General features: G+C 45.1%; 2 protein-coding genes across 3 annotated transcripts; both read left to right on the top strand.

Annotated features, from left to right (window-relative positions):
• Positions 1–56: 56 nt before the first annotated feature.
• On the top strand, positions 57–4,742 carry mysm1 (Myb-like, SWIRM and MPN domains 1). Of its 2 annotated transcripts, none has more exons than XM_061296610.1 (19): positions 57–173; positions 422–485; positions 583–653; positions 765–839; positions 997–1,084; positions 1,165–1,263; positions 1,538–2,037; positions 2,123–2,253; positions 2,364–2,467; positions 2,622–2,699; positions 2,761–2,831; positions 2,906–2,960; positions 3,034–3,084; positions 3,172–3,246; positions 3,310–3,498; positions 3,560–3,692; positions 3,824–3,929; positions 4,014–4,071; positions 4,150–4,742. In XM_061296610.1, exons 1-19 carry the CDS (start codon positions 118–120, stop codon positions 4,432–4,434), a joined length of 2,289 nt encoding a protein of 762 aa, XP_061152594.1. In that variant the 5' UTR covers positions 57–117; the 3' UTR covers positions 4,435–4,742. The 2 variants fall into 2 exon arrangements, with proteins under 2 accessions (XP_061152594.1, XP_061152596.1); XM_061296612.1 differs by having other exon boundaries at positions 4,170–4,330.
• Positions 4,743–5,014: 272 nt separating this feature from the next.
• oma1 (OMA1 zinc metallopeptidase) lies at positions 5,015–9,013 on the top strand. The gene is made up of 8 exons (XM_061296613.1): positions 5,015–5,676; positions 6,056–6,284; positions 6,414–6,587; positions 6,679–6,786; positions 7,270–7,398; positions 7,494–7,568; positions 7,716–7,865; positions 8,443–9,013. The coding sequence occupies exons 1-8, from the start codon at positions 5,366–5,368 to the stop codon at positions 8,680–8,682; spliced, it is 1,416 nt and encodes a 471-aa protein (XP_061152597.1). The 5' UTR covers positions 5,015–5,365; the 3' UTR covers positions 8,683–9,013.
• The last annotated feature ends 3,483 nt before the right edge of the window (positions 9,014–12,496 follow it).

Raw genomic sequence — 12,496 nt, 5'->3', positions numbered from 1 at the left:
TGAGCATTTACACTGTCTTGAATATTAACTATAATTGTTTAAACCCCTACCAACTCCAGCCAGAGGGGGTCGCTGTCACTTCCGGTGCTTCCTCTGTGTTTACGTTCATTCTTCAAGATGGAAGACGATGTGGATGTTGACATTGAGGGAGACGAGTTGGATGTTAATATCGGGTAATGACTCTTTTATTTCTGTCATTTCTCGCTTATTACGGCTTTCTTATTTCACGCGTTGCCTTGCATTCAAATTCCCAGTCTCCCGGTTGAGTATTTTCTGTTAAACAAGCGAAGCTAAAGATCAGGTTAGCTGAGCTTTAGCTAACTTTTCTGAAGTATTGTATTTTAACCCTCTGGAAGTTGTGCTGGCCATTTGTGTCAATCCTGCTATCTTTTTTTCCCTTTCCTTTTTTTTCAAATTACAGGGATCAAGATGCAAAAGCGTTAGTTCGGGAGCAGTCAACGTGGAAAAGCAACGCGGGGATTCTGGTAATAAACCCAGTTATTACGCCGTTAATAACTAGTTTGCTCTTCTCAGGCATTCGGAATCTGCTTATGTTGACAATCTGATGTGTTTACCGTTCAGCCATGGGAGTTGGACACCTCTATCAGCAATGAAAACCGAGAAGCGATACACAGAATGCTACTGGAGGAGCAGTATCCTTTTTTCCTACATGGCCGTAAACGCACCATTCCTGCCCCTCTGGTTTATTCAGCATGATTTGAGGCCGTTTTTGTTTGACCTTTGTGGACTTAAACTACGTTTAGATACTACCTGAAAGGCCAGGCAATTCCCGACCATATTTGGCCCAGTGATGCCAATGATAAGCCTAAAGGGAAAAAGTAAGTACGTGTAGAAACAGATGGAAGAGTGGGTCTATAACAAAAGATTTACTTCGTTGCCCAATTTCATATTCGTATACAAGCAGTTTAAAGTTTTACATCTATCACTCCATCTATTCCTTTAGCCATGTTAAACCTTGCTGTCCTTTCTATTCAGGTCTCAAGCCAAGACCTCCTCTTCCTCCTCCTCTTCCTCATTATCCCGATGGTCCAAACAAGAAAAAAAGTTATTTGAAGAGGGGCTGGTACGTTTTAAAAAAGAAGAAATCCTTATTAAATTGTTTAAGTACTGTACAAGTATGTCGTCGGTCTTGCTGGTGTTTAGGCGCAGTTTGGGCGAAGGTGGACAAAAATCGCCAAGTTGGTGGGCAGCCGTAGTGTCCTTCAGGTCAAAAGCTACGCCAGACAGTATTTGAAACACAAGGTGAGTCGTGTTTCTTTGTGTTAAATAATAACTGGTATAACATAAAAATTATTTCATTAAAGAAAATCATTTATATTTCATGATTTTTCATATAAATTAAAGCCCAATAAATGTTAGAATGAGTGTTTTTATTAGATGATTATTTTTAGGCTTGTTCTTATATTTTACTTTAATTTTGTGAATATATATTTAAATACTGTTTTGTATATTTTTGAAACCAAAGACAAGTAATGCATATTATTTGTGCATATCATTTGCTTTTGATCCACCCCAGGCCAAGCTGGCTACAGACGCTGCAGCTTCCTCTACAGGCAGCGGGCCACCCTTGCCGCCCTCTCACCCCAGCACCACCAACACGGTGCGCATAGAAAGACTGGATGAAGACGAGGACGAGGAGGTGGACATCACCGATGACCTCGGCGGTGAGCGTGAGGCCGAGCGTCAGCCCGAACCTCCCCCGGCGCTTTCGCTAGGCCCCTCGGAGGAGTCTGCAGACGAACGAGAACCCGAAGCTGAAACGTCAACAGTCTCCAAGTGGATGGAGGAGGAGGAAGAGGAGGAGGAAGCCGCAGAGGTTGACGGACCGCAAGACGATCAGGAGGAGGGGGAGGAGGAAGAGGAAGAAGAGCTTAAAGCACCGGAGCAGGAAGTGGAGCTTGACTTGTGGAGCATCAGCGAGGAGGAGAAGCAAGCCATCCCAGAGTTCTTCGAGGGACGGCCTTCCAAGACGCCCGAGCGATACCTGAAGATCCGCAACTACATCCTGGACCAGTGGTGAAGCGAGAAAACAAAAACACTCAAGTCGTTAGCCCACGGCAGGAGCGTGTGGGGCGCTAACGCCGTTGTGGTGCTGTGGCAGGCTGAAGAGCAAACCCAAGTACCTGAACAAGACGTCGGTGCGGCCCGGCTTGAAGAACTGCGGCGACGTCAACTGCATCGGGCGGATACACACGTACCTGGAGCTCATCGGCGCTATCAACTTCAACTGTGGTAGGAACCTGCGCCATTTGGTTGCCATCATTTACTCCTCTTTGTATTGTTTTATTATTTATTCATAGTTTTGACATTTTTCTCTTTTATTCATTTTTCTGGTTTCTAAGAGCAAGTGGTGTATAATCGGCCCCGGGTGGCGGACCGCTCGAAGCAGAGAGAGGGCAAAGACGTGCGGGAGGCGTACCAGCTGGCCCAGAGACTGCAGAGTATGGTAAGGTAGCCATTTTTGTAGTCCTTTGCGGTCCACAAGGCTATTTTAGGTTTTTGTGTCTCGCAACTGTGTCAATTGCATCCACAACTCTTAACATTTGAAAACGAAAGCACGTACACACACTCCCATTTCTTGGCTGTTTGTTTGCTGGTAGCGGACCAGGAAACGGCGCGTCAGGGACACGTGGGGAAACTGGTGCGACGCCAAAGACTTGGAGGGACAAACGTATGAGGTACGGAACTCATGCACACGTAATTGCACATCGCCATTTCATGACACCGTGTTGTTATTAGCATCTTAGCGCTGAGGAGTTGGCTATGCGCAGAGAGCGGACCAAAGCCTGCAAAGTGTCCAGACACAGAGGGTGAGTGCTTCACACACATTTCCAAACGTCGCCCATCGTTTGTTAACGCTCCACATTGATGTGACTTGTTTTAGGTCTTTTGATCCTTTCCAGCTCATTCCATGTCGGTGCTTTGGAGAAGATGCGCAGGTAGGTGGAGTCTCATTAAACAACTCACATTTCTCATCATGGCTCATGATATGTTAATGTGTGAATTCTTCAGGAACCCTTCCGAGTCATTGTGTGTGCTGAGACGCTGCTGATTATGGACATGGTAAGCACACGTTCACACAAAAGCTTTATATTATGGCTTTTTTTTGTGTTCCTAATCAAATGACCTTTTTTTTTAAATGTCGGTCAGCATGCTCACGTCTCTCGAGGAGAGGTGATCGGTCTGCTTGGAGGAACTTTCAACGAGGAGGAGAAAGTGTTGAAAGTGAGAATCCGTGATTAAATCCAACCCCAGGTGGGTCTTGACTGATTATCTACGTTCGTGCAGATCTGCGCGGCCGAGCCGTGCAACAGCGTGAGCACGGGCCTCCAATGCGAGATGGACCCTCTATCTCAAACGCAGGCCTGCGACGTGCTCTCCTCTTTGGGCTTCAGCGTGGTGGGTTGGTATCACTCCCACCCGTCCTTTCACCCAAACCCATCTGTGCGGGACATCAACACGCAGGACCAGTTCCAGGTGGTGTGAATCAAAAGTTCTTCTTTAAATACTGGTTTGTTCATTGGTATTTTGTCTTTAGAGTTATTTCTCCCGCGGAGGCGCTCCTTTTATCGGCATGATTGTGAGCCCGTACGACCCGGCCAATCCCTCGCCGCATTCCCAAACCACCTGCTTGTTGGTCAAGGAGAGCCAAGAGCCCCTGACGCCGCAAAGTACGTTGTACATTTTCACTTATAGAAACGACAAGAATAAAACTTAAATATCCTGAGAGGAGTCAAAGTTCTATTAGAAAAGATACTTTTTAGAAAAAAGTAATTTGTTTTAATTTTGTATTTCTTCACAGAGCTTCCCTACAAATTCGACTTCCTGCCATCACAAGACATCCCGGACTGGGATCAGACTTTGAGACGAGCCCTTTGGATCATCCACAAGTACTCCCAAGCATCAGGGTGACAAATCCAAACTCCATGTCAACCACTTTGTTCTGAGGGTAGCGCCCATTGAGTTATTTTTATTCTTCCATTTTATTTCAGGAGCGTGAACATGGAGCGATTTTTCCGGAGGGACTCCCACCTAACTTGTCTGGAAAAGGTAACGGCACACACGCCGCTCTTAAAGGGACATGATACCATTCTCGCAGCCCTCAACTTCTTTCTGGCCGACGTTCAGATGCTGTCATCGCTGGCCAGGTACTTGGAGCCGCTGCCCGATGAGGACGAGGCGGGAGAAGCCTTCCTCACTCAAATCCACGCTCTCTTCCTTTCTGACTTCATCGCCCGGCAGCAACAGCAGCCCACTCAAGGCGAGGATCAGGAGAGCAACTCGTCAAGTAACTCACCCGTGCCCGTGAGTTCAGGAGATGTCCAGGAGGATTCAGGAGGTGATGAAACGGACTCAAACAATGTACTGCATCTTGGCTCTGTGCTCTCTACTGGACACGACTATTTACTCTGATCTCATTGTATGTAGAATTCAACATTTGTGTAAGATTTTTTACCATTATAAAAACATACAATATGTAGACTATATGGAAGAAAAAACTTGCTTGTTTGTGTACCTCGAGATTCAAGTGTTTCAAGTATCCACATCATTTCATGTGTATGCATGAACTATACTGCCCCCTGGTGGACATGAAACCACAGCGTATGCATAAACTGTTTATTTCCATTGTTCTTTAATGTTACACTATATTTTAATGCATAAACTCTTGTATCCTGCTTAAAAGATTATTACTGTATATTTTTATAAAGTAATGTAGCGAAGTGCTATTTTCTTCTCTTTTTCTTAAAGCAACATTAGTATTGATGGTAGTATAGCATTAGTTTTTGCTTGCACTATTCGTAATAATTACATATTAGTGCTACTACTGTTAATACTAATTACAACCGCTAAATACGAAAGAAGTATTAATAAAAGTGTTGTGGTAAAATGTCATTTAAAATCGGTTAAAAAAATAAAACACTTGCCCGGAAGTGCCAAATTGAAACAGTTGTTTCTACTCGGAACATTTCCCACGGACTTGTTTCAGTCGGTTGGACTTTAAGGTTTTTTTTTTTTTTAGTTTTAGTATTTGTTCTAATTAAAATTACCGCTAATATTAAGAAATGTAACTGAACAGAAAACATGTATTTAAAATATATTCAACATTTGTGACCGTAGTGGTCACTTTTTTCTGGACTGGTTTCCAGGGGGACTTATTTTGCAGGTCGGAACAAATCTCTGACACAAACGAAGTTGAGGGTGACATTTCTGCTTGCGTACTTTTAAGTTCAACGCCTTTGTGGTTTAACGCCTCAAAAAATGTGTTCTTCGAAAGCTCGGTGTAACCGAGGTTATACGGAACACGCGTGACATTGACTACCGGTGACTTTCAGTGAAGGCCACCATGTTTCCCTTCATTAGGGGTCTCACTTTTTCTCCCCTGACGCGACACCTGCAAGTGTTCCCACACTCCTTCTACGTCCGCTCATTGCGAGCTCACCACCGGCTTCGACATGGAGCCCCTCGCGCCGGCAGAACCGTTCTCGTCCCAGATGTTGCCATCGGGATGGTTTTGTCCAAAACTCCATACCGCCTGCAGCTTCCTCCATGTATGGGTCAGTTTCATACTTCGACCCGGTTGAAGGCCTTACCTGCTCCTCTCATCTGGATGGTGCTCAAGCCTGTCCAAAAACTCGTGGCTATCATAATGGGAAGGTAGGCAAGAATCACATGTTCATCACAAGTTGACAAGTCCAGAAAATGACAATATTTTTGGGGGAGCTACCAAGTTTAATACTAAAATGCAAGTTTCATTTCTGTGCCGACGTGACATTTGAACATGTGAGGGTGTACAAACTTGTGCAACATCTCTGTTGTTTATTGATAAAATATTTATTTATTACTTCAATTCAGAATATAGGTCACAATAACGCAGGGAATTGTTTTGAAATGATTAACTTGATCTACTCTACACATGAAGCTTAGAATTTAAAATACTTAAAATACAAAATACTTTTATTATTGAAGTAGTGCACTATTGCAAACTACTGTATGTATAACAAAAAGTATTGTACGTCTTGATGTCTCGTCGCAGGAGTATAAGGAAGTGGTGGATGGCGCTGCCCGACAATCGGCGTCAACTCTTTCGCCAGTGGGCGTGGCAACAGCGCTGGCGGCTGGTGGCGGTGGTGGTCACGGCCGCCGCTATCACGGTCCTCCTCCTCCTTACGCATTTGGACCAGTCGCCGGTGACCGGCCGCACACGTCTGCTGGTGTTCAGCCGGCAGAACTACATGGAGCTGGCGACCTTCACTTCAGAGGCGGTGAGGCGACGTTATGTTTTCTTCATGGGAATGATCTGCCGCCATCGATTTTGAAAAAAAGCAGTCTAATTTAACTTTAGCCTCCTTGAGACAAAAATGTTTGTACATGTATGTTAATGATGTGTGCAGTACATGGAGGAGTTTGACAAGCTGCTGCTTCCCGAAAGCGATGCTCGCCACCAAACGGTGGAGCGGGTGGTGCAGCACCTGGCCCAACGTAACCAGGACCTTCCCGAAATGGCCGACGTGAACTGGAGCGTCCACGTGGTGCGGAGTGACAACACCAACGCCTTTGTGCTCCCGGTTGGCGACCGCACTTCACAATATCGTCACCAAAAAAAAAAAGAAAAATCCACTGAAAACTCGTATTTTGTGTTTTGGGTCCTTGTCGCAGAACGGAAAAGTGTTCATATTCACCGGCATGCTAAACGTTGTGGAAGATGTCCACCAGCTCACCATCGTGCTTGGACACGAGATGGCTCATGCTATACTGGGACATGCCGTAAGTATCAGAATCAATCAAATACATTAGTCAGCCTATATACACACACACACAACACAGTTAGAATGAGATTTTAAAAAAAATTAACCTGAAGCTAATTTCATTGTTTGTATTGCAAATATTTTTACTAGGCAACGAATTCCAATCATTTCTGCTTTGAGCACATTAAAAAGCCATTTGAAACGGCGTAAACATCCCATTCACGTTGTTTCGGCGCCGGCGAGTGTTTACGGCCTCGTTAAAAGTCCATTGTCGTTGCAGCCTGAACAAGTGTGCCATCAACTTGTGCGTTTTGGGAGTTTCAATCTGGGAGGCGGCTTGTAATTAGATGGCGGCAATGAGTGGCCACGGGACGCCTGATTAGCTCCTCCACGCTTGGACTGCGGCGAATGCACGGCTTCCCTCCCACCAGCCGTGACGTTCTTCATCTAACCTGACTTCCACCTTGACCTCCATCTTCCCCTTCTCCTTGTCCTCCCGCAGGCGGAGCAAGCCAGCCTGTCCCACGTGGTGGACCTCCTGTCCGTGGTCCTTCTGGCCGCCATCTGGGCCGTGTGTCCCCGCGACAGCTTGGCGCTGCTGGGCCAATGGGCCCAGGACAAGCTCACACAGGTATTGATATCTGAGTAATCGATCCATGTTTCATGAAAGATGATGAATATCATTTACTTAATCTGACATGGTCGTCTCTGTGGCGCCCCCTGCAGTTGATGTTCAACCGTCCATACAGCAGGAAGTTGGAGGCCGAGGCGGATCAAGTCGGCTTGCAGTTGGCGGCAAAGGTAAACTGAAACAAATCCTCACGTAGATAACAATATAATTTGCCACTAGGGGGCACTATTGTCAAAGTAAACAAACTATGTCACAGACAATTCTCTCTATTTGAAAATAAAATGTTGGACTAAATTTGTGTGTGTGTGTTCATTCAGGCTTGTGCGGACGTGCGGGCCGGTCCCGTCTTCTGGCAGCAGATGGAGATCAGGGAGCAGCTGAGTGGAGAGCCCAGCTTGCCCGAGTGGCTGTCCACCCATCCGTCGCACAAGAACCGCGTTGCGCAACTGGACCGCCTCGTGCCACAAGTACATGCATACACATTTACTCACACACACACACACGGGTTTTTATAAAGTCCACAGGCAGGACCTCCACAGTTTTTCAGAAGCTAATGAAGCGTCTGGAGAGATGCATGATTCCGTGCTGCAGGCTCGAGAGGGGAAGATGGATGGCAAAGGTGCAATGGGTTATTTTGCCTCCTTTTATCCTTCCTCCTTCCCGTTCCCACCCCCCCAAAAAAAAAATCCAAGATATCTGCTTAAGTTTACATCCTGGAGGCGAGCGAGCTGTGTGGCTTAGCGACACAATCAGACGTATCTGCGGGCTAGACGGAAGCTCCTGCGGAAGCAGTCATTATTTCTGAGGGTGTGTGTGGGTTTATTTTGTTTGCGTGTGTAGGGTGGTTTTAACCTTGAGTCGGCTCACCAAGCGGCAAAAAACGAGCAGATGGCGAAAGAAGAATTTGTGCTTGCCTGCACCGTCTCGTTTTAGGCTGGTGCAACTTCAGTCCGTCAAAAGAAATTCCACCTGTGTTTACTGTTTCATATATAAATGAAAGTTAGCGTCATGAAATGGACCTTCAAATCAATCATGTTTGTGTAGGCGCTGGAGCTAAGGGAGAGCTGCACGTGTCCCGCCCTGCCGCCCACCGACCCCCGCGCCATCTTCTCCAAGAGCGTGCACTTGTTGCTGGAGGACGCCAAGGCCCGACCAGGTGGGGGCGGCACGCCGTTGCCTCAACGCAGGCCCACCGGGGAGCCGGCCCCCGCGGCTCTGCTCGCCCAATCCCCGCCACCTCTTCCATCCGGCGCGAGTCTGCGAGACAGTCAAGCGGAGCCGTGAAGGCGGCTCCGGAAAAGTTCTGATGCTGCTCGGTGGGACTCTCGTAGAGACCGAGGCGCCATCTTTTTAACGATGATTGTCAATCGGACTGACTTGTCAGTTGTCAGACTTTTTAAAACCTAAGACTGAAGCAAAATCTCCTTCTGAAAACTGTGGAAAGATGCTGACAAAGCAAAATGTGTCCATGGGTCAACCAGAAGACAATTTAGATACCGTTGCAGACTTTGTGTTTTGTTTGTTGTTTCTCTCTCTTTTCTTTCCACGCTCCTGTTTGATGAAATTTGCATATCAAACAAATTATGGAATATAAATATTCTTTTCAAAAAGACAAGTGTTTGTTGGAAAATATTCAATTGACTTTTTTTTGGTATATTTTACAAGGGGCAACATCTTTACGATTTTGTAAATTAAAATGTCCATTTAGTGACAGTTGTTGGGTCTCAAGGAAGGTTCTCAAAAACAAAGATCCCCAAAAGGTAACTACTTTTATTTTAATTTTTCTTCCCGTTGCAGAATTGCTAAAATGTAATTTCACTATTTTTTATTTAACAGCTATTGTAGACTTTTCCTTCTTCTTTTGTACTTGAATTGTCGACTACAGATATGACACACGCAGCCGGTTGCCGGGCAGATTTGGAGACGGTGACATGGAAGCATCTCAATCGACAAAGAAGGAACATCCGTCTTACGGTGAGCCGTCGTCATTTGATTTTAGGTAAGAGGGCCGAAAACAAAGCAACAAAATCAACCCTTGTTATTCCAATCTCGTATTTCTTCTTTCCAGACGCACGTCTAGGCGGGAACGCTGGAAGCTATTTTCAGGTATTGTGAGAGTGTGCAGGACACAGCTGCTGTGTGGGAGGCGCCCGCCGCGTCCCATCATGCACTCTGGCTGCACTTTTTAAATACCTTGCATGTGTGTGGGCGCTAAAAAATTGCCACACAACAATTACAGCATGCGGGTGTCAGATTGAAAATAAATATTTGATGCACCGATACCATACCATGGATACCCTACTTTGTGGGACCTTTAAAGTTTTGACTTGCCAAACTCAAGTTGGATATCATAATTGAACAAGACACGAGATTGCAAAAATTGCCGTTCCTATAGTCGCCATGCAGTGCAGTGCGTGTGTGACACTTTGCTTTGCGCCTCTTTGGCCTACTTAGTGCTGTAAGTAGCACACACGGCGCCACAGTGCTCCTCCTCTTTCCCCGTGGACTCCAGCTGAATAATTGAGTGGCGCTGAAGCAGAGTAATAAGCTAGCTGCTGCTTTGATAACGTGACGGACACTCTCACTCTGTGTGTGTGTGTGTGTGTGTATGCGTGTGTTTTGCACGGGTACCATAATGACTGCTAATACTCCGAAGCAGACATGCTGTCGAAAGAAACCAGACCTGCGGCACAACGCCGTATCGGCCACAGTACTTAGACCAGTACTTATTTACTCAAGTACCGTATTTTCCGCCCTATAAGGCGCACCTAAAAACCTAAAATTTTCTCAAAAACCAACAGTGCGCCTTATAGTCCGGTGCGCCTTATATATGGACCAAATTCCTAAATTCAAACTGGCCCGAAGTATTGTGTCATGAAATCAATCATAAGTGGCCCGCTGAAGACTATGAATCATGACTCAAAAAGACTATGGATCATTATTTTATGATTATAAAGTAATTTGTTCCGTCTGAAGTTGAAATAAAAAAGATAAAATGGAGAATGATTTGATTTGGATTAAAAATCTGACATGATGCATTAATGGTGCGCCTTATAGTCCGGTGCGCCTTATATAAGGATAAAGTTTTAAAATGGGCCATTCATTGAAGGTGCGCCTTATAGTCCGGTGCGCCTTATAGGCCGGAAAATACGGTAATTGTTTGACTTTTACTTCCTCTTTTTTCCTAACCTAAACAATAGTCGTACAATTTTTGCCTTCTCTACCCAACCTATGGTTAAAAGTTCATCTTCACAAGGGCCCTTTTTAAAAATACACACACACACAATACAAAAACAATACAGCCTCATGCTCGCTGATAAGAGCCCTTTTGGTTTTGCCAGAAGCTTTTCCTCTGTGCCTGGGCCTCATTAACGCTTAATGTGTGTGTGCGTGTGCGCGCTAAGCCCTCAGTTCTTATCAACAACAACAGGCCTGTGCGTGACACGCACACGTACGCACACACACAGCATTAAAAAGAGTGTGGCTAGGTTGCCAGCATCAGCCCGAACATTCCCCTTGCAGGACAACGACAGACAAACCTCCTGTGTCGGGGCGCTCGGGTGTGAATGTGTGAATTAAGAGGTCAGCGCGGTTGTCAAGACAACAAATAGTGCCGCAACATGCTCATTTCTTTCGCGCATTGTCATTCGGGTTAATTGTACTTTCAATTACTGTGTTCACGCTGATTAAAAATACATGATGGGGTCAAGTGGTCGCGCCAAGTGCTTATTTGCTCGTTTAAGCGGGACACTTCTGTCAATTGTTTGCAAGTGCGTTATTTTGTGAAGGGTTCAACTGTAACCACATAGCAAACATCAATAAATATGCCTGTAAATAAGACATAAAAATATTAATAAAATAATGTCGGAAAAAATCTGTCATCATTATGTAGTTCCAATAAATCAGCACATTTTGAGTTTCAGAGAATGCTACACCCCAAAAACATCATTCTTAAGGTGTTTTTTGTAAAAGAAGTTTCAGATTTTGCCAGGTGTGTGCGTGATTTTGGGCCAGTGGATTGCCTGTCCACTCAATATGACATATGAATATTGCACAAGGCATTCTCCCCTCTTCTACCCTGCTCAATTATTCATGCAATGCTCAGAGTTGGTTCAACTTTTTCTTTCACTCCAGGCTTACTTACAAATAATTGAACGCAAGCCGGTAAACAAAAGGTGCGCACCGAAAAGGTGGCGGAATGCCACGAGTTCATTTTTCATTTATGCCTGCGGGATCAAGTAGTCGGTGGAGTTGTCAAAGTCCCTTTCATCTGGGTGACTTCTTGGTGTTTGTGTTCTGCTGTGCGAGGTAGAAATGAAGAGACTTACTGAAATAAACTAGCTTAATGCTAAGTTAGAATGCAGAAGGCCATTGACGGGCTAACAAAACTAGCATCACTGTTTTAATTGTAATTATTCTTTTGGTGATGCGGATTTATCTCCACACCTTATCGAACCATTCCAATGGTTGCACTTGTCATGTCAAGTGTCAAATCTTGCTTAAAGGCTGTGAGCTTTTAGCCCACAAGTGTGACTCTCACATCCGATACGTGGAACCTCGACAGTCCACTCTCCTTGACCTGAAGGTGACGGCGAGGTCAGCCAGAGTCAACGTGATGGACGGTTAGCGCCATATGCGCCGGCACCGTAACCTTGTCGACAGCAAGTTAGCAAGAGCGACAGTTTTACTTTGGCGCTTCCGTTTGCCTACGCTGCACTGTGTAGTCTCGTGTGTGTGTGTGTGTTTCGTCCATTGGAAAATGGAGGCAGCTCTTCTTTTTCATGTGAAAGCGTTGTAGCATGCTGGAGGACATCAGTGAGAAGAAAAAGTGCAACTGAGATTCCATCAGTGGAGTCTTTGAATGGAGCTGATGGCAATCTCAAGGTTGCAGGAGTGGAGTTTTTTTTTTTTTCCCCCTGCTGGTCTACTGTAATGCATTTACAAGAATAGGCTAAAACCCTCTTATAAATATTTTGGGATTTTTTTTATTGTAGTTTTAATTTATAAATTTAATTCATTTTAATTAGTTTTCTACAAAAAATTGAAAAAAAAGGGCAAGACGAGATTTGAAGTCCCCATGATGCTTATTTGAAAATGC

Source organism: Syngnathus typhle, linkage group LG14 (assembly GCF_033458585.1).
Source record: "Syngnathus typhle isolate RoL2023-S1 ecotype Sweden linkage group LG14, RoL_Styp_1.0, whole genome shotgun sequence".
NCBI classification, from domain to species: Eukaryota; Metazoa; Chordata; class Actinopteri; order Syngnathiformes; family Syngnathidae; genus Syngnathus; species Syngnathus typhle.
This window is presented reverse-complemented; position numbering and strand designations above follow the sequence as displayed.

What these genes read in the sequence shown, in the direction of transcription:
- mysm1 (XM_061296610.1), top strand. Translation starts at nt 118, where the DNA reads ATGGAAGACGATGTGGATGTTGACATTGAGGGAGACGAGTTGGATGTT. An exon ending in GAGTTGGATGTTAATATCGG is followed by an intron (nt 174 to 421) that starts GTAATGACTCTT and finishes TTCAAATTACAG; the next exon opens with GGATCAAGATGCAAAAGCGT. An exon ending in CGCTATCAACTTCAACTGTG is followed by an intron (nt 2,254 to 2,363) that starts GTAGGAACCTGC and finishes CTGGTTTCTAAG; the next exon opens with AGCAAGTGGTGTATAATCGG.
- oma1 (XM_061296613.1), top strand. Translation starts at nt 5,366, where the DNA reads ATGTTTCCCTTCATTAGGGGTCTCACTTTTTCTCCCCTGACGCGACAC. An exon ending in GTGGCTATCATAATGGGAAG is followed by an intron (nt 5,677 to 6,055) that starts GTAGGCAAGAAT and finishes GTCTCGTCGCAG; the next exon opens with GAGTATAAGGAAGTGGTGGA. An exon ending in GCTTGCAGTTGGCGGCAAAG is followed by an intron (nt 7,569 to 7,715) that starts GTAAACTGAAAC and finishes GTGTTCATTCAG; the next exon opens with GCTTGTGCGGACGTGCGGGC.